Here is a 23843-nt window from a genome sequence, read left to right as displayed (position 1 = left end):
TGAGTGCTATTAACAAGGGATTTCAGATCGATTCCGTATTTCTGGATTTCCGGAAGGCTTTTGACACTGTACCATACAAGCGGCTTGCTGTGAAATTGCGTGCTTATGGAATATCGTCTCAGTTATGTGATTGGATTTGTGATTTCCTGTCAGAGAGGTCACAGTTCGTAGTAACTGACGGAAATTCATAGAGTAAAACAAAAGTGATTTGTGGCGTTCCCCAAGGTGTGTTCTTAATTAGTTTTCAAAAACCGAACAGGAGAGCGATACAAAAATTGGACATGGGATGGTAGTTAGGACCGAATCCGAGCCAGACTCTTAGTCTCGTTCGCTGTCATCTACGCTATGAGAACAACTGACATATTTTATCTGGCGCACCGCCTGAATTAACGCGCAACGCCAACGGCCTGACTAGAGAACTTCGATGGTAATAAACTCTGAGACGTCGCAAAGTATCGATTTTTCTCTTAACAATTATTTCTTCACAGCAAAACCTACTCCGCGACACCCTTGCAAGCATATCAGACCGTTTCTGATCACCATATATATCAAGATGAAGAGAGAACGAGTATGGGCAAAAGAATGACATGCACTATCCAATAAAAGACTGCTCATTAAGTGTAAATGACTATCTTAAGGGGGTTAGGACGTCAAACAGGCCGACTTGGAGCAGGAGAGGCACCACAGGACAGTTTAATTTCCACTGTCTATACTTTTACACCTCCCCCCGTGAACCATGGACCTTGCCGTTGGTGGGGAGGCTTGCGTGCCTCAGCGATACAGATGGCCGTACCGTAGGTGCAACTACAACGGAGGGGTATCTGTAGAGAGGCCAGACAAACGTGTGGTTCCTGAAGAGGGGCAGCAGCCTTTTCAGTAGTTGCAGGGGCAACAGTCTGCATGATACACTGATCTGGCCTTGTAACATTAACCAAAACGGCCTTGCTGTGCTGGTACTGCGAACGGCTGAAAGCAAGGGGAAACTACAGACGTAATCTTTCCCGAGGGCATGCATCTTTACTGTATGATTAAATGATGATGTCGTCCTCTTGGGTAAAATATTCCGGAGGTAAAATAGTCCCCCCATTCGGATCTCCGGGCGGGGACTACCCAAGAGGACGTCGTTATCAGGAGAAAGAAAACTGGCATTCTACGGATCGGAGCGTGGAATGTCAGATCCCTTAATCGGGCAGGTAGGTTAGAAAATTGAAAAAGGGAAATGGATAGGTTAAAGTTAGTGAGAATTAGTGAAGTTCGGTGGCAGGAGGAACAAGACTTTTGGTCAGGTGAATACAGGGTTATAAATACAAAATCAAATAGGGGTAATGCAGGAGTAGGTTTAACAATGAATAAAAAAATAGGAGTGCGGGTAAGCTACTACAAACAGCATAGTGAACGCATTATTGTGGCCAAGATAGACACAAAGCCCACGCCTACTACAGTAGTACAAGTTTATATGCCAACTAGCTCTGCAGATGATGAAAAAATTGAGGAAATCTATGATGAGATAAAAGAAATTTTTCAGGTAGTGAAGGGAGACAAAAATTTAATAGTCATGGGTGACTGGAATTCGTCAGTAGGACAAGGGAGAGAAGGAAACATAGTAGGTGAATATAGATTGGGGGGAAGAAATGAAAGAGGAAGCCGTCTGGTAGAATTTTGCACAGAGCATAACTTAATCATAGCTAATACTTGGTTCAAGAATCATAAAAGAAGGTTGTATACATGGAAGAATCCTGGAGCTACTAGAAGGTATCAGATAGATTATAATGGTAAGACAGAGATTTAGGAACCAGGTTTTAAGTTGTAAGACATTTCCAGGGGCAGATGTGGACTCTGACCACAATCTATTGGTTATGAACTGTAGATTAAAACTGAAGAAACTACTAAAAGGTGCTAATTTAAGGAGATGGGACCTGGGTAAACTGAAAGAACCAGAGGTTGTAGAGAGTTTCAGGGAGAGCATAAGGGAACAATTGACAGGAATGGAGGAAAGAAATACAGTAGAAGAAGAATGGGTAGCTCTGAGGGATGAAGTAGTGAAGGCAGCAGAAGATAAAGTAGGTAAAAAGACGAGGGCTAATAGAAATCCGTGTATAACAGAAGAAATATTGAATTTAATTGATGAAAGGAGAAAATATAAAAATGCAGTAAATGAAGCAGGCAAAAAGGAATACAAGCGTCTAAAAAATGAGATCGACTGGAAGTGCAAAATGGCTAAGCAGGGATGGCTAGAGGAGAAATGTAAGGATGTAGAGGCTTATCTCACTAGGGGTAAGATAGATACTGCCTACAGTAAAATTAAAGAGACCTTTGGAGAAAAGAGAGCCACTTGCATGAATATCAAGAGCTCAGATCGAAACCCAGTTCTAAGCAAAGAAGGGAAGGCGGAAAGGTGGAAGGAGGATATAGAAGGTTTATACAAGAGCGATGTACTGGAAATGGAAGAGGATGCAGATGAAGATGAAATGGGAGACACAATACTGCGGGAAGAGTTTGACAGATCACTGAAAGACCTGAGTCGAAACAAGGCCCCGGGAGTAGACAACATTCCATTAGAACTACTGACGGCCTTGGGAGAGCCAGTCATGACAAAACTCTACCATCTGGTGAGCAAGATTTATGAGACAGGCGAAATACCCTCAGACTTCAAGAAGAATATAATAATTCCAATCCCAAAGAAAGCAGGTGTTGACAGATGTGAAAATTACCGAACTATCAGTTTAATAACTCACAGCTGAAAATACTAACACGAATTCTTTACAGACGAATGGAAAAACTGGTAGAAGCGGACCTTGCGGAAGATGAGTTTGGATTCCGCAGAAATGTTGGAACACGTGAGGCAATACTAACCTTACGATTTATCTTAGAAGGAAGATTAAGAAAAGGCAAACCTACGTTTCTAGCATTTGAATACTTAGAGAAAGCTTTTGACAATGTTGACTGGAATACTCTCTTTCAAATTGTAAAGGTGGTAGGGGTAAAATACAGGGAGCGTAAGGCTATTTACAATTTGTACAGAAACCAGATGGCAGTTATAAGAGTCGAGGGACATGAAAGGGAAGCAGTGGTTGGGAAGGGAGTGAGACAGGGTTGTAGCCTCTCCTCAATGTTATTCAATCTGTATATTGAGCAAACAGTAAAGGAAACAAAAGAAAAATTTGGAGTAGGTATTAAAATCCATGGAGAAGAATAAAAACTTTGAAGTTCGCCGATGACATTGTAATTCTGTCAGAGACAGCAAAGGACTTGGAAGAGCAGTTGAACGGAATGGACAGTGTCTTAAAAGGAGGATATAAGATGAACATCAACAAAAGCAAAACGAGGATAATGGAATGTATTCAAATGAAATCGGGTGATGCTGAGGGAACTACATTACGAAATGAGACACTTAAAGTAGTAAAGGAGTTTTGCCATTTAGGGAGTAAAATAACTGATGATGGTCGAAGTAGAGAGGATATAAAATGTAGACTGGCAATGGCAAGGAAAGCGTTTCTGAAGAAGGAAAAATTTGTTAACATCGAGTATAGATTTAATGGTCAGGAAGTCGTTTCTGAAAGTATTTGTATGGAGTGTAGCCATGTATGGAAGTGAAACATGGACAATAACTACACTCCTGGAAATGGAAAAAAGAACACATTGACACCGGTGTGTCAGACCCACCATACTTGCTCCGGACACTGCGAGAGGGCTGTACAAGCAATGATCACACGCACGGCACAGCGGACACACCAGGAACCGCGGTGTTGGCCGTCGAATGGCGCTAGCTGCGCAGCATTTGTGCACCGCCGCCGTCAGTGTCAGCCAGTTTGCCGTGGCATACGGAGCTCCATCGCAGTCTTTAACACTGGTAGCATGCCGCGACAGCGTGGACGTGAACCGTATGTGCAGTTGACGGACTTTGAGCGAGGGCGTATAGTGGGCATGCGGGAGGCCGGGTGGACGTACCGCCGAATTGCTCAACACGTGGGGCGTGAGGTCTCCACAGTACATCGATGTTGTCGCCAGTGGTCGGCGGAAGGTGCACGTGCCCGTCGACCTGGGACCGCACCGCAGCGACGCACGGGTGCACGCCAAGACCGTAGGATCCTACGCAGTGCCGTAGGGGACCGCACCGCCACTTCCCAGCAAATTAGGGACACTGTTGCTCCTGGGGTATCGGCGAGGACCATTCGCAACCGTCTCCATGAAGTTGGGCTACGGTCCCGCACACCATTAGGCCGTCTTCCGCTCACGCCCCAACATCGTGCAGCCCGCCTCCAGTGGTGTCGCGACAGGCGTGAATGGAGGGACGAATGGAGACGTGTCGTCTTCAGTGATGAGAGTCGCTTCTGCCTTGGTGCCAATGATGGTCGTATGCGTGTTTGGCGCCGTGCAGGTGAGCGCCACAATCAGGACTGCATACGACCGAGGCACACAGGGCCAACACCCGGCACCATGGTGTGGGGAGCGATCTCCTTCACTGGCCGTACACCTCTGGTGTTCGTCGAGGGGACACTGAATAGTGCACGGTACATCCAAACCGTCATCGAACCCATCGTTCTACCATTCCTAGACCGGCAAGGGAACTTGCTGTTCCAACAGGACAATGCACGTCCGCATGTATCTCGTGCCACCCAACGTGCTCTAGAAGGTGTAAGTCAAATACCCTGGCCAGCAAGATCTCCGGATCTGTCCCCCATTGAGCATGTTTGGGACTGGATGAAGCGTCGTCTCACGCGGTCTGCACGTCCAGCACGAACGCTGATCCAACTGAGGCGCCAGGTGGAAATGGCATGGCAAGCCGTTCCACAGGACTACATCCAGCATCTCTACGATCGTCTCCATGGGAGAATAGCAGCCTGCATTGCTGCGAAAGGCCGGCCGCGGTGGTCTCGCGGTTCTAGGCGCGCAGTCCGGAACCGCGCGACTGCTACGGTCGCAGGTTCGAATCCTGCCTCGGGCATGGATGTGTGTGATGTCCTTAGGTTAGTTAGGTTTAAGTAGTTCTAAGTTCTAGGGGACTAATGACCACAGCAGTTGAGTCCCATAGTGCTCAGAGCCATTTGAACCATTTTTTTTTTTTTTGCTGCGAAAGGTGGATATACACTGTACTAGTGCCGACATTGTGCATGCTCTGTTGCCTGTGTCTATGTGCCTGTGGTTCTGTCAGTGTGATCATGTGATGTATCTGACCCCAGGAATGTGTCAATAAAGTTTCCCCTTCCTGGGACAATGAATTCACGGTGTTCTTATTTCAATTTCCAGGAGTGTAGTTTGGACAAGAAGAGAATAGAATCTTTCGAAATGTGGTGCTACAGAAGAATGCTGAAGATTAGATGGGTAGATCACATAACTAATGAGGAGGTATTGAATAGAATTGGGGAGAAGAGGAGTTTGTGGCACAACTTGACAAAAAGAAGGGACCGGTTGGTAGGACATGTTTTGAGGCATCAAGGGATCACAAATTTAGCATTGGAGGGCAGCGTGGAGGGTAAAAATCGTAGAGGGAGACCAAGAGATGAATACACTAAGCAGATTCAGAAGGATGTAGGTTGCAGCAAGTACTGGGAGATGAAGAAGCTTGCACAGGATAGAGTAGCATGGAGAGCTGCATCAAACCAGTCTCAGGACTGAAGACCACAACAACAACAACATACTTTTACAAGTACATTCATAAAACTTTGTCAGCATGGCCAGGAAGGATTCAGGATTCACACTCGTAGCAGCGGAAGTTCAAAAACATAACAAAATAATTTTTTTACATGTGAAATTTCATCATTTTTTCACTTGCTGCATTTGTTGCTATAGATACACTTTTCTTCATAAGTAAGAGAGACTGTTCGATGAATTTTGCACAGCATACAAACCATACTTACAGGTGTCTGAAACTCTAGAATCCATTTAATTCATGAAAAAATGAATGAGCTGTTACGTTTTACACTTTATGTTCGGAAAAAAAATCAAATTTTGTAGTAAATTATCTCAATTTTTACCACAGTTTCTAATATATTTGGAAAATTCTAGAGTTTCATACACCTGTAAGTGTGGTTTGTATGCTGTGCAAATTTCATCAAAGAATCTCTTTTACTTGTGAGGAAAAATGTACCTAGAGCAACAAATGCAGTCAACAGTAAGTGGAAAAAATGATGAAATTTCATATCTAAAAAATATTATTTTGTTATTTTTTTGCACTTCCACTGCTATGAGTGTGAATCCTGAATCCTTCCTGGTCATGCTGACAAAGTTTTATGAATACATTTGTAAAAGTATAGACAGTAGAAAATGAAATGTCCTGTGGTGCCTCTCCTGCTCCAAGTCGGCCCGTTTGACATTCGACCCCCTTAAAACACACACACACACACACACACACACACACACACACACACACACACACACACACACATTTAACAGTTATTACTACATTGAAATAGAGAACTTAATTTTGACCTTACAGCTGCAGGAGATTTGTTTTGCGTGATATAAAAATTCTGGTGCTTAAATAGAAGCTGTGAGCTAATAAGAAAACCATTAAGGTTTTCTGAAACAGTGAACACAAACTGCTTTTGTCTTGTATTGATGATTACTGTAAATATGTGTTACACAATCCATGGTGGAATAGTGCTGTTGACAGAAGATCTCAAGTTATTCCATATTTCTAGATTTTCAGAAGCTCTTTACGCCGTTCCCCGCAAATGACTTTTAATAAAATTGCGAACCTATCGGCTCAGTTGTGTGAATGGCTTCGCGATGTCCCCCGAAAAGGCCATAATTCGTAGTTATTGACAGGAAGTCATCTAGTAAAACCGAACTCATATCTGTGGTTTTTCATGGAAGTATTATAGGTCCTCCGCTTCTCTTATTCTACATAAACGATTCAGGAGACAATTAGAGCACCTCTTAAGAGTGTTTGCTGATAATGGTGTCGTTTACATCTACATCTCTACTCTGCAAACTACCGTGAGGTTCATGCAGAGGGTACGTTCCATTGTACCAGTTATAAAGGTTTCTTCCTGTTCGATTCACATATAGAGCGTGGGAAGAATAATTGTTTGAATGCCTCTGAGCGTGCAGTAATGATTCTAATCTTATCGTCATGATCCCTTAGTGAGCGATACGTAGGAGATTGTAGTATATTTCTAGAGCAATCATCTAAAGGCTGTTCCTGAAACTTTGTTAACAGACTTTCTGGGGATAGTTTATGTCTGTCGTCAAGAGTCTCCCAGTTCTTTCATTATCTCTATGACACCCTCCCATGCATTAAACAAACCTGAGACCATTTGCGCTGCCCTTCTCAGTTTACGTGCAGCATCCTTGTCAAACGTGTATGGTACAGGTCCCACACACATGAGCAATTTTCTAGAATTTGTAAGCAATCTCCATTGTAGAGTGATTGCACTTCCCCAGTATTCTACCAATAAACAGAAGCCTACCATCTGCTTTACCCACGACTGGACTTGTGTGATCATTCCATTTCATATCCCTGCAAAGTGTTACACCCAGCTATTTGTATGAGTTGGCCGATTCCAGCTGTGACTCATTGATGTTAGTTATAGGATACTATGTTTTTTCGTTTTGTGAAATGCAAAATCTTACAGTTTTGAACTTTTGAAGCAAGTTTCCAAGCTCTGTACTACTGACTGAATATTTATGCAGCTTCTTTCAGATAGTACTTGATTGTAAATAACTGCATCATCTGCAAAAAGCTAGATTATACTATTAATATTGTCTGCAAGGTCATTAATACAGAACATGAACAGCAAGGGTCCCAATACACTTCCCTGAGGCACACCTAAAGTTACTTCTATATCTGACATTCTCTCTCCATCCAAGATAACATGCTGCGTCCTCTCTACCAAAACCTCCTCAATTCAGTCACAAAAATCACTTGATACCCCCCTATGATCGTACTTTATACAATAAGCGTAGATGTAGTACTGAGTCAAATGCTTTTCGGACATCAAGAAACATTGCATCTATTCGGGTGCCTTGAGCCAGAGCTTTCAATATGTCATGCGAGAAAAGTGCAAGTAGGGTTCCACATGATAGATATTTTCTAAATCCGTGCTGGTTGCCATAATTATGTTTGAGCTTAGAATATGTTCTAAGATTCTACAACGAAAAGATGTCAGGGATATTGGACAGTAGTTTTGTGGATCACTTCTACTACTTTTTTGTAGACTGGTGTGACCTGTGACATTTTCCTCGAACTGGGCACTGTTTTGTGTTCGAGAGATCTATGATAGATTATAGTTTGAAGGGGGATTAACTCAGCCGCAAATTCAGTATAGAATGCGACAGCGACTTCCATCGGGCCATGAAGCGTACTTAACTCTGTCACTAATGCTTATTCACATTCTTCTTTGCAGTAGTATGGCGCAAGTCTCTTGTGTTTTCCATTGTAAAGGAACATTTGAAAATGGAATTAAGCATTTCGGCAAATGCTTTACTACCCTCAATTTCAGTTCCTGTCTCATTAGTGACTGAACACTAACTTTGCTTCCACTAACAACTTTAACATACGACCAGTATTTCTTAGGGTTTTGTGAAAGATCACTTGACAACATTCTGCTATGGCAGTCACTGAAGTAATCATGCATTGCCCTCCTGACAGCCAAAAGCGTTCATTCAGCATCTGTCTATCTGTAGCCCTACTCCTTGTTTCCCAACTATTATGCAGCAGTCTCTGTGTTTATTTAGCAGTTTCTTTGCAGCGACAGTATACCATGGAGGTTACCTCCCATTATGAAGTTTCTACTGATTACATACACTATGTGATCAAAAGTATCCAGACACTTGGCGCCCTTCAGTATGGTGTTGGCTCACCCTTAGCCCTGATGACAGCTTCCACTCTCGCAGGCGTACGTTCAATCAGGTGCTGGAAGGTTTTTTGGGGAATGGCAGCCCATTCTTCATGGAGTGCTGCACTGAGGAGAGAGATCGATCTCAGTCGGTGAGGTCTGGCACGAATTTGACGTTCAAAACATCCCAAAGGTGTTCTATAGGATCAGGTCAGGACTTTGAGCAGGCCAGTCCATTACAGGGATGTTATTGTCGTGTAACCACTCCGCCACATGCCGTGCATTATTAACAGGTGCTCAATCGTGTTGAAAGATGCAATCGGCATCCACTAATTGCTCTTCAACAGTGTGAAGCAAGAAGGTGCTTAAAACATCAATTCAAGCCTGTGCTGTGATAGTGCCACGCAAAACAAGGCGTGCAAGCCTTCATGAAAAACACGCTCACCACCACCACCACCACCACCACCACCACCTCTACTGTTGGCCCTACACACGCTGGCAGATGACGTCCACCGGGCAATCGCCATACCCACACCATGCCATCAGATCACCACGTTGTGTACCATGATTCAGCACTCCAAACAACGTTTTCCACTGTTCAATCGTCCATTGTTTACGCTACTTACACCAAGCGAGGCATCATTTGGCATTTATCGGTGTGATGTGTGGCTTATGAACAGCTGCTCGAACATGAAATCAAAGTTTTCTCATCTCCTGCCTAACTGTCATAGTACTTGTAGTGGATTGTGATACAGTTTGAAATTCCTGTGTGATGGTCTGAATAGGTGTCTGCCTATTAGACATTAGGTGCCTCTTCAACTGTCGGCGGTCTCTGTCAGTCAACAGACGAGGTCGGCCTGTACGCTTTTGTGCTGTATGTGCCCCTTCACGTTTCCACTTCACTATCACATCTGAAGCAGTGGACCTAGAGATGTTTAGGAGTGTGGAAATTTCGTGTAAAGACGTATAAACAAGTGACACCCAAAAAATGGTTCACATGGCTCCGAGCACTATGGGACTTAACTTCTGAGGTCATTAGTCCCCTAGAAATTAGAACTACTTAAATCTAACTAACCTACGGACATCACACACATCCATGCCCGAGGCATTATTTGAACCTGCGACCGTAATGGTTGCGCAGTTCCAGACTGTAGCGCCTAGAACCGCTCGGCCACTTCGGCCGGCTCAAGTGACACCCAATCACCTGACCACGTTCGAAGACCGTGAGTTCTGCGGATCGCCCCAGTCTGCTCTCTCACGATGTCTAATGACTACTGAGGTCGCTGATATGGAGTACCTGGCAGTAGATGGTAGTACAATGCACCTAATATGAAAAATGTATATTTTTGGGGGTTTATGGATACTTTTGATCACATAGTGTACCTTTATACTTGTTTTAGTTGTCTTTCGTACTTTGGTTATCATTGTTGCCACAACCGCTTCTGTGGCCTTAATTAGAGTGAAAAGCTTAAAAGATGTTGCAGTTTGTGAACAACATATAAATCTGGTTAACGAGAGAGAGAGAGAGAGAGAGAGAGAGAGAGAGAGAGAGAGAGAGAGAGAGAGAGAGAACTGTATGAACCAAACATGTCAAACCACACACTCTAAGTTAGAAATGAATAAATCATGGAATGAAATACATTTTAATTTACAAATTAAAAGGTAACATTTGTTAATTGCATGCCAAGTGTTACAGGCTACAATTGTTGGTCAGTGTGACCACCATCTGTATACAAGACAGCCTGGAATCACACTAGATGTTCCATTTCACAACTGTTCACTGTACTTTAAGAATGGTGGGCCATGGAATTTGAAGATGTCACATTGTGTCCATCATTCTCATCTATGGGGCCAGTAACTTCAACAGTTTGTGGTAAAAATAGCTGTTAACCTGTTTCAGAAGCAATTCCCAAATCTCCAGTTAATTTGAGCACTCTTCATTTATTTAATTTGTCAGTACTAATGAAGAACAGCAGCACTATGCTACATATTTTGATAAAACTGGTTTACAAGTAAAGTCCATTTCACTTTGTTCAGACTTATGTTGACTGTCCACAACTGTAATGCACACGAAAGCTTGTTTCAACCCTATGTTGCCATACCTGTACTGGAACCTAACAGCATGTCATGCTACTGACACCACTAACAATACAAATCTACAGCACAGCCTCAACAACATCCCTATAAAGTTGGTTACCCACATGATAAATAGCTTTCCTCCAACACTGTCTAATGTAGGGAAAGTGTAACTATAAACATTCTGCAAATACTGTTGAATAGAAGACTTTTGAAAAAGATCCTGCAAGAATTTGTATGTCGAGCAAGTTACATTGCCCTTAAAGTTCCTTTCGAGACAAGAAGATGACTTGGAGAGGTGTCATGTTGTAAAAGAAATTAATTATATATTGAATTATATTGTGGTACCGGGAAAAATAAATGATTGAAATTGTAAAAAATTGTTTTATGGGAACGTAAATGTGGGAACTGCTAAGTGATGTATTATTGTTTTGTTACAGGCATGTCCAAAGCCAAAACCTGGATATCTGAATGTGCACTTGGTGGCACACACACATGATGATGTTGGTTGGCTGAAAACAGTGGACCAGTATTACTATGGAAGTGAGTAAAATTTTAAAATGCATTGAACATCTGACTACATATAAAAATAAAATAGAAAAAAACATTCCACATGGGAAAAATATATTAAAAACAAAGATTCCATGACTTAGGCACAATAAAAAAACACACACACAAAATTTCGGGCTTTCGCAACCCACTGTTACTTCGTCAGGAAAGAGGGAAGGAGAGGGAAAGATGAAAGGAAAAAAGGACAGGTATACACTCTAACGCGCGCGCGCGTTACACACACACACACACACACACACACACACACACACATACAGACACAAGCAGACATATTTAAAGTCAAAGAGTTTGGGCAGAGATGTCAGTTCAATTGCATGCCATTACATTGCATGATATCTCTGCCCAAACTCTTTGCCTTTAAATATGTCTGCTTGTGTCTGTATATGTGTGGATGGATGTGTGTGTGTGTGTGTGTGTGTGTGTGTGTGTGTGTGTGTGTGTGTGTGTGTGCACGTGTGCGCGCGAGTGTATACCTTTCCTCTTTTCCCCCTAAGGTAAGTCTTTCCGCTCCCGGGATTGGAATGATTCCTTACCCTCTCCCTTAAAACCCACATCCTTTCATCTTTCCCTCTCCTTCCCTCTTTCCTGACGAAGCAACCGTGGGTTGCGAAAGCTCGAAATTTTGTGTGTGTGTTTGTGTGTTTTTTTGTTGTGCCTATCTACCAGCGCTTTCCCGCTTGGTAAGTCATGGAATCTTTGTTTTTAATATATTTAGGATTCAATTTTCACCCTTTGCTCCATCTCCCTACCCTACTTTCTATTCTCCATCTCATTTTTAAGGGAAAAGTAAGGAAAAAATAGAGTATTTCTCATTTTACATAAACTATGGTTGGTTTTTATATACTCATATTTGTCACTTTGTTATAAGAGTCAGTTTGTCAATAAAAATGAATTAGTTAAGTAAGGTAAGATATTAAAGTACCAAGCCACAAATTTTACAAGAGAAGTTCAGGTCACTGATTTTATGAAAAATATGGCTTTGACACAGTATTGTAATTTAATGATATTTATCAGTATTCAGTATCCAATATCCAATTAACGGATTCACCTGTAGTTTCTGGGAAATCACTCAATTTCCCAGAGTATCTTCTCTTGGATCACAGTTAGACAATATGCACCAGTCTGCTAGGCTGTTCCACAGTAACATTGATATGCGATGATTTTTCAGGAGGTTATGATTCACAAATGAAATGGCTTAAGAACTTCCTTTGTGTCATTTTTCAGTTAATCTGTACCAGTAGTCTTGAAATTTTCCTGTTTACATTTTATATACTTTTTGTCATTTCAGTACTAATGGTACCGATGGAAAAAGTGTGTGTTCTTCATTATATGAAAAACTGAGTACTCTGCGTATACTAGCATATTTTTTCATAAAGTATATTGTTGTTCACAATTTTTTTCAGGCAACAAGCTTGTTTTTTTTCCAATCAGCAGAGCGTTTTATTTCAGTATTTTCTATCCAGTCATTTTATTTTGTGTGTTTCTGATTTAAACTATTAACTATTAACAATATTGGCATTCTTGTTTCTTCTTTTAATTCTTGAATGAGTGCTCTTTTATTTCCATTTTTCTTTCATAGCATAATGTGTTTACAAATCTAACATCATACAGAATATGAATTGCACTGTAATAGAGTTAGTAGATGTTTGTGCCAACTTCGTTGCACTTGTCATGTACTACAATTTGCTACTGCAAGAGAATTCACAGAACAGGGTCTTTAACTTAATAAAAAATGGAAACTCAAACTATGCAGGAGTTCTGCTGCCTCTGCTAGGTACACATGGAGGATGATGCCATTAGGAAGAGAACGTGCTCTGATAATTTCATTTTGAATGTTGATAACAGGTTTATCTAGCTGTCAGTCATAAGCCTCCAGTAGCTATAGCAGCAAGTAATTTGCAGTAGACACTCAAAGAGTTTTAGGAAGCAGAAGTCTGAGAGGAAAATTGAGGAGGAGAGGATTCTGCAGTGAGGTAGTAGTCACGGCTGAGACTTTAGGTAAGGAGTACCAGGTCATGATCATTTTTAAAATAATTTTTGGGCTCAGTAAGGTGAGGGAGGACTTGGTAAGAATTTTAATAAAGAGGATCATGGTTGGGAATAGTCTTGTTAGGGACGAGGCTTATGGTAGGACAGTGACTTGGATAGGATTGCTACTCACTCAGACCATTAATGTTAATTTTATACAGGTGCTCCAACATTATGGTCAACCTTACATTAACAGTGCTTTGCAGCATGTGTTGGACTAAAGAGGGTGCTGATGACTACTGACAAGGCACACACTTTGATGGCACCAGTTGAATATATCGTTAGCTCCAGCTAGACAGGTCTACACCTAAATAGGATTGAGAAGGAATGGTTGGTGAAGCCTGTAAGTGATTGTAGTGTTGGTGGACCTGGGCTCTCTTGAGGCCAAATTTTGGAATAATGTGTAGAAGAACTAGACCTTTTTTTAAAATGAAATCGAGTAGAAGGTGTCTCTCCTGAGGAAAGTTCCTTTCACGCTGGAATAGATTTCAGTAAATGGGGACTGCAGATCAGAAGGTATAGTAATATTATTACAGCAATATATTAATGGACTTAAAGGAAAAATCAGTGAATTGCTAATAATTCTTGACACTGATATTTCTAGTATCTCGTGCATGATTTACTGGGTGAAGAAATACAAAGGCTTTTTTTGGAGGGATACATCTTATGATCCCTATACAGAGAGTTTGTTTCAGAAGAGAAGAGGAATCATTTATGTCAAATGTACTGACTCATTCAGAAGAACTTATATATAAAACATTGCACTGACAAAATATTTGAAGCGAGTGTTTAAATTTTGTTGGAAAAAAACTTTTCCTTAGAGGTCTCTCAGACTATAGGGTTGTCCTCTTCAGATTGTGCTTGGCTGGATTCTTTAGAAGAAAATGAGACTGGTTTTCTGTGGGGATTGCAATATAAACTTTCTGACTAATTCTCCAGAAAAATGAATGTTAATGGATTTATTTGAATCTTACAACCTGATACAGATAGTATACTTCCCAGCTGGAGTTCACGGGAACAGCAACATGATCATATTATTACCTATTTGATGGGCACAATGTGAGAAAAATTAGTAACAGTCAGATCATGATGCACAGATGGTAATACAGGAAAGAATCAAGGCAAGCCATATCCCAAAGTAGTAAACAAAAGATTGTAATGCGGACACTTAGTCTTGTGGGGCTAAGTTGGCAAGAAGTCTGCACTGCAGAAGACCTGAATGATGAATATAATAAATTTATTCAGATCCTTATCACTTGTTTTAATAGTAGTTACTCTTTAAAAAAATGCAGGCACATATGCAGTGCTAATAAGCAACCTCTTTGGATAACTAATGACATTAAAATAATAGGAAGAAATAAAAGCTTTATCATAATATGAAGAACATTTGGAGTTCGGTAACAGAATTTCAGTACAAATAATACTGACAGGTGCTGAGTAATGTAATCAGTCAGGCTAAAACAATATATTACACCAAGAGAAATAGGAAGCTCGCGGGCTGGTATTAAAACTATATGGTCATTTATGAATATAGGTGCTCATCGTATTACACCTCCTTTGTGTGAGAATGAAATTATTAGTGATCCACCAGAATTGTGTGAAATATTTAACATTTGCTTCAAGTCAATAAGTGGGAAAATTAAAATGAAACTTTTATTTGTACAAGTAAATATGTAGAACTTTTGAAAGCTGGTATTCTGATGCAAGTAAATCACATAGAGCTACAGGAAACAAACTAAGACAAAACTGAATTAGTCATTGCACGATTAAAGAGTAAAAATTCCCAAGGGTTTACCCACAGGGGTCACAGATCTTTTTTCTGAGTACATGCTTGGCCGCCATGGCACCCTGGCCCTTGCAGTGATACTTACCTTTCCATGCTGCAAGTCTATCCTACTGTTCTTTTTTTCCCCTCTGCCTTTCCATTGGGTTCTTGATGCCAGTCATGCTTCAATTTGATTTATTATTTTGGACACCCATTTTTCTCTCTTCCAGCACTTTCCACAGCTTTTCATTCTTTTTCTATATAGTCACCTTTGTTGGGTTTGACCTGCAATTACTCTTCTAAGTTTTACAGTGGTGTGGATCATGCATTAAAGGTTGCAGACTGTGGTCTACATTCCATCTTTTGTGCCTTCCTATTTTTGCAACCTTCCTTTCTAGCAAAAGTAATACACCAAAACCTAACCTCTTGTGGGAGGGGGCGGGGACACAGGCATATGGCTCTTATTTGGCCTTTGATCCTTGCCTGGTTCTCTCCCCTCCATCCATGGGAGAGTCCATGATAAACTGTGTGACAGTGACTATTTCCTGGTCTCCTCTCCCTCCCTCTGCATCACTTACTCGGGTGTCCATCCAGATGGGCTCTCAACAATGCTGACTGAGATGTCTTTGCCTCTGTCATTACCCTTAGCACAATACTACATGGCGGTATCAGTGTGGCTGTCCTGAGCACAACCACATGCAACACAACACAAGCACCTATCAGTCCATCGCCAGTGCCACATCCTAGACGCTTTTGACTGTATCTGAAGCGAGAGTGAGTTGCCATCGCAATGGGCAACAAAGCGTGTTTGCCCTGATACTGAAAATTGGCAAACACCGCACTGAGGTGAACATCTATCACCCATTAGTTGCTCAAATGTATGGTGAGTCAGCAGCTATGTTGATACCTTGAGATCTGGGGTATTTTGGTTCTGTCCCAAAGCATTTTTTTTCCAAGACTATTCTACTACAGACAGTTTAGTCTGTCTAGAGGCTGCGTTTTACTTTTTATCTGCCTGGTGTCAACATCTTATCACTGTCTTCTATGACACTACATGGTGTCATCACATCCTCATTACCTGACATTAGTGGAGTCTCCAGGCCCCACACCATGTTTTTGTCTGTAACTTCTTGTTACACTATCCTCTCTGGGTTCAGATTAGTTCTTCCTACAGTATCTACCATATACAAGAGAATAGAGCCCTACAAGGATCTCTATTGAGTGTTCCCCTTTTTCTAATGGCTACCAACAATCCATCTGTAGCCGTGGGATCTACAGTGTTGTCTTCTCTGTATGCTGACAATTTTTGCATTAACTATTGTTTTTCCACTGTGGGTGTTGCTGAACACATGCTACAGGGTGTCATACAAAAGGTGCAATCCTAGATTCTCACCATGGCTTCAGATTTTCAGCTGCCAAGATATGCATTGTGCATTTTCACCACCTTCATACTGACTTTCCACAACCAGAACTCTACCTCAGAAATGAGCTGCCCAGTGTGGGGGAGTGTTATCACTTTTTGGGACTGGTCTTCAATGTTTGGTTGACACACCTTCCCCATGTTCGTCAATTTAAGCAAACTTGTTGGCCACACCTTTATATTCTGCTGTCTCAGTAACACTACCTGTGGCAATGATCACTCAACACAGTTGCAACTTCACAAGGCTCTTACCCTGTTCCATCTTGATTATGGGAGTCTGGTATATGGCTTGGCATCACCTTCAGAGTTGCAAATTCTGTACCTGACACACTATTGTGGTGTCCAGTGTGTGATGGGTGCCGTATGACCCAGTGCTGTGAACAGTCTTCTCCCTGAGGCTGGGGTCCCTTGACAACAGATAAGGTGGCAACCACTGCCCAACTATGTGATACACATTTTCTGTGGCCTTGAGCATCCAAAAGACAATGTCCTCTCTCTAACAACACAGGCTCAGGAGTGCAGTTCACATACAGTCTCTCTGATCTAAATTCTAACTTTCTCCACTGTTGGCTCTAGTTAGGGAGCAATCACATATACCCCCACAATGTATACCCCTTCTTCAAATTTGTCATGACCTCTTGTTTGGATTGAAAATCTCTTTTAAGCCCATTGTTTTTTGCCACCTGTTCCTTGCCACCCTTGATGCATTTCCAAGCTCAGAAGTAGTATACACTGATGGCTCTACCGTTGACAGATGAACTGGTTTTGACTATACACATACAAGATGCAGTGAACAATGTTACCCGCTGAAGGAATGCACTGTATACACCGCAGAAATGATGGCTCTCACTCAAGCCCTCAGTCATGTTGGTTCTTGCACTGAGAGATGTTCTCAGTCATCAGTGACTCCCTGAGCAACCTTCAGGCAAGTGGTCAGTGCTACCCTTGACACCTGTTGCTCATGGCTATCCAGTATCTCCTTTCTGACCTCCATTGAGCTGAATGGTCGATCCCAAGGAATGAACATGCTGACATGTTGGCCAAATTGACTGCCAGGATGCTGACTTTGGATATGGGGTTACCAAAACTGGACCGTCAGTTGACTCTGCACTGTCAATTGTTTGAGGCTTGGAACATGGATTGCTGTGCCCTGCTCTCTCCAAACAAACTGTGAGCAGGGAAGTGGACCCTGGCCATGTGGCAGTCTTCCCTTCCTGGCTCTCACAGGGAATCTGTGGCCACACTTGGCTGACCCCTAGTGATATCCCCTGAGGGGGCTTGCCACTCTTTGGCAGGTTTGTGCTTGGCTACCATGGGGCCCTAGCCTTTGCAGCATTTTTTTCCCTTCTGGGCTGTATGTCTGTCCTCTTGCTATTCTTTTTTCCCTCACGTGGGGAACACATCTGGGGTATTCTTGGGAATATCTGCATTCTGTCGCTGACATGTAAATAGTCTCACCTTTGTTTTTCGCTCCCTTTTCCTTTCTTTGTTTTCCTTTACCTTTCTTTGTTCTCCTTCTCCTCCTGTTCCTCCACTTTGGCATTTGAGGATCCTCTTTTCTCTTCTTTTTCCCAGTGCGCTCCTGAAGGCCGGCCCACTCATCTGATGTGTAACTCTCATGGTCCTCCCATGTGTCTTATCTGGCAGCCCGCTGTATGCGGTCCCTCAATCTCCTACGTGTCTTCAATGGTACTTCCTAGGGTGCTGATCAAATTACGCTTCTCCATTTGTACCAGTCCCCTGTCTGTTCGAAACTCGACTATGGGTGCTTTCTTTGTGTGTGCATGTCCATACCTCGTATGCTGTCTCAACACAATCCACCATCATGGCATCCATTTGGCCAGGGGCGCCTTTTACACCCGTCCGGTTGAGAGTCTGTATGCTGAAGCAGCTGAACTACCACTGTCCTACCACCATGATTTTCTGCTCAGCAGGTATGCATGCTGTTTGTCTGCCATGCATGGCCTATGCCTCTATCTTTGATAATTCCTTTGACTGTCAGTATGGCCTCGTCCCTCTTCTGTTACGTCCTGGAGTCCACTTTCATCACATGTTATAGTGGGGTAACTTCACACTACCTGCAACATTCCCAGTGTGTGTGAACCCTTCACCACCTCGGCTTTGTGAAGCAGCCCATGTTAACCTTGGCCTTCATTCACTTCCTAAGGACACTACACCAGCCTCGGTCTATCATGTCCAGTTTTGTGACCTTCGCGTGGAATTTCCCAATAGTACCTTTGTCTACACTGATGGCTTTCGGACTGACCGTGAGGTCGGGTGTGCCTTCGTCATTGGCACCCGTGTCTTTCGATATCAACTCTTGGCACACTCATCAGTATTTACAGCTGAGCTCTTTGCCTTGTATCAGGCCACGGAGTACATCCGGTAATATAGCTTTTCCAGTTGTGTCCTCTGTTCAGACTGACTCACTGCCCTCCAGAGTCTATGTGGGCTGTACACAGCTCATCCCTTATTGCAGTGGGTCCAGGAAAACTGTCACTTGTTCACTCTTTGTGGAGCCAGTGTCATGTTTCTGTGGGTCCCTGATCATATCGGTTCACCAGGAAACAAGGCTGCAGACACTGCTGCCAAGGCTGCAGTTCTCGTACCTCTCTTCATGGGAATAAGCTTCGACTTATTAAGCCTCTCCCAGTGCCTTGAACGACCTCCTCTCGGCCCTCCCACTGGAAGGAGATTATTTTAACTTGGTTGCGTATTGGGCACTGCCTTTTTAGCCATTGTCATTTGCTAAGTGGTGCTACCCCACCACTTTGTACACATTGCTTCCAAATTTTAACGGTCTGCCACTTCCTGCTGGAATGCCCCTTTTCAAACAATCTAAGTTCCAGCTTGTGTTTTCCGTCTGTTTGATCAGTCGTTTTAGTGAATGTTGTGTGGGTTGTCAACCGCGTTTTACTTTTTATCCACCGAAGCAATATGACAAAGGCCATTTAATTTTTAGTTTTGGCCCTCCATTTCTGGAAGGTGTTTTTTAGCCCTTTTTTGACATGACAGTTTTTAGCTGTCTCCTATTCTGTCCATTGGGACTGACGTATAGTCGCTTAACTCCTCTCTTTGTTCGTGATCTATAGTTTGACTAGGGTGCATATGACCCCAGTTGTTTTGTGCCCTAACGCAAAACAAAACGAAAATCTCAGCGATGTGTTATGCTGTGAGCATCCATCCCACTGTCAGTGTGGTGTCTACCTAATGGTGGCCCACATCCTACAGGACAGCCCTAATTTGGCCACCTCTCAGTGAAACCTTAACCTTGCTGACACACTGCCTTTGGTGCTAGTGGACTACTGGACTACACCAATGCAGGTAATCTGGTTTAATGTTTTACCTTTGAAGGTACTTTCTACTCCTCTTTGTGGGATAGGACACATTGGCCTTGCCAACCATTTCAGGGATTGAAGGGGTCCATAGCCAGCTTCAAAACACAGTACCATTGGCTGCCCTTGCTTGATGGTCTGACCTGGCCCCTGCCCTTTCAACTTTTTAAATTATTCTCATTTTTTTTTATTTTGTCATTGGTTTACTGTCTCATTGTCTTTGATCTCTTTCCTGAGACTTTATCAGCTTCTCTGTGTTACAAGATTTTCTTGTGGTATTAGAGGGTGAGGAAAACTGGCAAGATGCAGAGCGTGCATCTGCCATTGCATTAACATGTCCTGGTGCCTTTGAGGTGCTTTCTGAATGGCAACTTACCCACCTTCACTTTATTATACCCCTCTCTCACTTCTATACTCGCTTCTCTCTTTTGGTTTAATTGATTATTAGTTACATTCAGGTTCCTCAGGATTTGTCTTCTGTATCTTTCCTCTCCTATAGCTTTTCCCAGCTTCAAGCATATACGATGTAGAGGCTGAGACGTAGTAGTTTGGTCCTTTTAACATTCCATTTCAACCCAAAGGGAATGATAAAATTTCAGGTAGGATTATGAAGACTATGTAACATACATTAGTTATGTACTGCTCACCTGTGCAAGGAGTCTTTCAGATGTCGTTCAGTTTTCTGCCAAATTGGAATACTCATTAGTAAAACCACCTTATAAAAAGGGTGAAAGAGATAATCTAGTGAATTACTGGTCTTTTTTAATTGTTACCAGTGTTTTCAAAATCTTTTGAGGAACCAATGTATAGGAGCACACCTCAGTACACATAATATGCTGCCAGAAACGTTTGTAGCATTTTTACGTAAGTTTAATAAACAAGACAGAGCCACATAACAGACTCATCAATAGTATATTCTTCTTCACTATTTACAACAATCTGCCAATGCTTGGGATAACTTTCTGATTGTGTGACTGTAGAAGTCACGTGGTTTTGAGGCAAGGAACTCGTCGAGCCATATTAGGAGTGAGTTTTCATCTCGAAAGGAAATTCCTTGAAGAGTGTGGGAAAGGTGAAAACCTGTGGGTGCTAGATCAGGTGAATAATGTGGGTGTGGAATGACTTCCCAACTCAATACATGTGTAGTGCTTTTTGTTTGTATAGCAGAATGCGTGTGGGCATTATCGTGGAGTAGTATCACTTCACACAGTCCTCCTGATCATTGTTCTTGGATTGCATCTGTGAGGCATCTCAGTTGCTAACAGTAAATATCAGCAGTGATGCATACACCATGGGGAAGCAATTCATAGTACACCATACTGTCACTGTTCCATCAGATTCATAACATTATTTTTTGTGGGTGTATGCAGGTCTCTGTATGGGAAGTTGTTGCGTTGTTTGGTCTCAGCCACTACCTTTCTTTCCTTATGTTAGCATAAAGACACCATTTCCTGCCACCAGTAATGATACAAGATAGGAATGGCCTGTGTTGTTCACAAGTCAATTGATGATAACAAGCAGAGATGCACATGTGGTCATGTGCTGACATTTGTGGTTTTGGCTCAGAGCATGTGGTACCTGTGCACCTGATTTTTGAACCTTTCTGATTGCATGCAAGTGTCGCACAATGGCAGAATGATCACAGTTCCACATTTGCCAGTCCTTGAGTATGCTGATGTGTATCATTGTGGATTAATGCATTTAAATACCTCCATCAAAGCCTGAAGGTCTTCCTGAATCAAGAGATTCACTATGTCAAAATGATCCTCCTTAAAACAAGAAAACTATTTTCTTGCTGTGCTCCATCCAGTGGCATTATTCCCGTACGTCGCGCAAATGTTTGACTGCTTCCATTGCTATCACCACTGAACTCGAATTGAAGAATGTGTCAGAAATGTTCAGATTTCTCCCCTTACATTCCATTTTCTAGTGTACACAGCTCTACTCAGTTTAAAGTTCAGTTTCTTGTCCAGAAATTGTCTCTGACAATTAACATGGAGGCTTTCTACTTTGCTCACTTTCACTCTTATTATCATATGCAGAATTATATTTTTGGGCAACTCTGTGCTCATCTAGAATATTCGTAACCCAGATATGTGCAATCAGTCTTATGTGAAGTGTGAGTTTATGAATTTTGTATATGCTGTTGTTCTGGTATCTTGCAGTTATATATGTATGCGGACAGCAGAGGAAGAATTCTAACATTCATTCATTGAACACTTGGGGGAAAAACAATATGCACTTTAATCACACTTCCTTAAGCACTGTATGGAAAAGTTAGTGCTGTTCAGCTGGTTTCATTTTCAACAGGCTTTCAGCAGAACTGAAAATACAGAGTGCTAAACCCCAAGTATTCAGATCCAAGTTGAAAGATTTCCTGTTGGCACACATGTATACTGTACAAAAGCTCCTCTCGGTAGTTGAGAATTTTCCCTGCAATGTGTTCTTTATTCCTATACATTCATTCTTGTGTTTTATTAATTCTTTGTTCATAAAGTTTGTAATCAACAAATAGCTTTGGGTCACATAGACCCAGGGAAACTGATAAATAAATAAATATAAAATGCACTGCAAGCAGCTATGGTATTACTCCCCACATTATAATTTGTAATTATACCTGTATGCTGTTCACCAAGGTAGTTATGAAGCATTTTACATTTTGGAAAAAAAAGAAAAATAATTGTCTAACTATTGGATTTTTTTGACATCACTATGGACACCTGGCTGAAGGCATGCAGACAACTTAATTTACCTCATACGGAAAGACATATGACTTGTATTAATGAAAATTCTAGTTGGCAACCTTCCTGTTTTGGTAACATTGTTACCAACATTCAGCAAAACAGTAAGGTTTTAGGTTGTTTAGGATGAGTGTTAATTTTTTATATCAGATTATAAGGGTATGAGATTAAAAAAAGAAAAACTAAAATATCTGTATTGTAATGAAATGATGACACTGATAATTACAGGTCAGTTTAAGACACTAGCATGGAATAGTGTCATTGAAAATGCTCTTCTTGAGGATGCACTCACAGATATACTTAAAAAAACCGAGCTGGAAAACATGATCTCACTCCTGTGCATAAATGTTCCACACCTGCACTACAGGGGCTCAGAACTCCAGTATATATGTTCCAGAGAAAATGAGCTGCATAAGGTTCAAAAACAACTACAGAGTAGAAATTGACTATCCATCCAACAGCAAGACAAATACCCAAAACTAAAATTATTCCAACAGCTTCCTGAGTCGTTTTGAATCCACATTTTCTATGTTTTGATAGAAAGAGGTAATCTCATTATCGTAGCTTTATCAAACTAAAATCACTCAAAACAAGAGGACATGAAATTTTATGGTCTCTCTCTCCAGTTGTGTGATGAAATGAAATGTCGTGTGACTAGGGCCTCCCGTCGGGTAGACCGTTCGCCTAGTGCAGGTCTTTCGAGTTGACACCACTTCGGCGACCTACGCGTCGATGGGGATGAAATGATGGTGATTAGGACAACACAACACCCAGTCCCTGAGCGGAGAAAATCTCCGACCCAGCCGGGAATCGAACCCTGGACCTTAGGAGTCCTTAGGTTAGTTAGATTTAAGTAGTTCTAAGTTCTAGGGGACTGATGACCACAGATGTTAATTCCCATAGTGCTCAGAGCCAGTTTTGTGATTAAAAAGAGTGAATATAATAGCACATCCACTGTGCCTGATGATTGTGTGGATAGTTAGAAGTGACTGTTTCCCTTCACCCTTAAAAATTAGAATTACTATGCCTTTAAACCAAAAAGATAATGTATCATATTGTAACAGGTGCTGCCCAATCTCTTTTGTACAGATCCTTTGAAAAGTAGTAGAGTACTGCTTGCAGTTCCAA

General features: G+C 41.9%; 1 protein-coding gene across 2 annotated transcripts in view; it reads left to right on the top strand.

The window, feature by feature from the left end:
* Positions 1 to 23843, top strand: part of LOC126336962 (lysosomal alpha-mannosidase-like) — a 132324-nt gene that overhangs the window by 35174 nt on the left and 73307 nt on the right. For both annotated transcript variants that reach the window (XM_050001177.1, XM_050001168.1), the window contains exon 2: positions 11297 to 11399. In XM_050001177.1, coding sequence (XP_049857134.1) covers positions 11297 to 11399 — 103 coding nt within the window. The remainder of the gene's footprint in view (positions 1 to 11296; positions 11400 to 23843) is intronic.

Source organism: Schistocerca gregaria, chromosome 1, assembly GCF_023897955.1.
Source record: "Schistocerca gregaria isolate iqSchGreg1 chromosome 1, iqSchGreg1.2, whole genome shotgun sequence".
NCBI lineage: Eukaryota > Metazoa > Arthropoda > Insecta > Orthoptera > Acrididae > Schistocerca > Schistocerca gregaria.
Note: the sequence above shows the minus strand (reverse complement) of the source record. Positions and strands in the feature narration are given on the sequence as shown.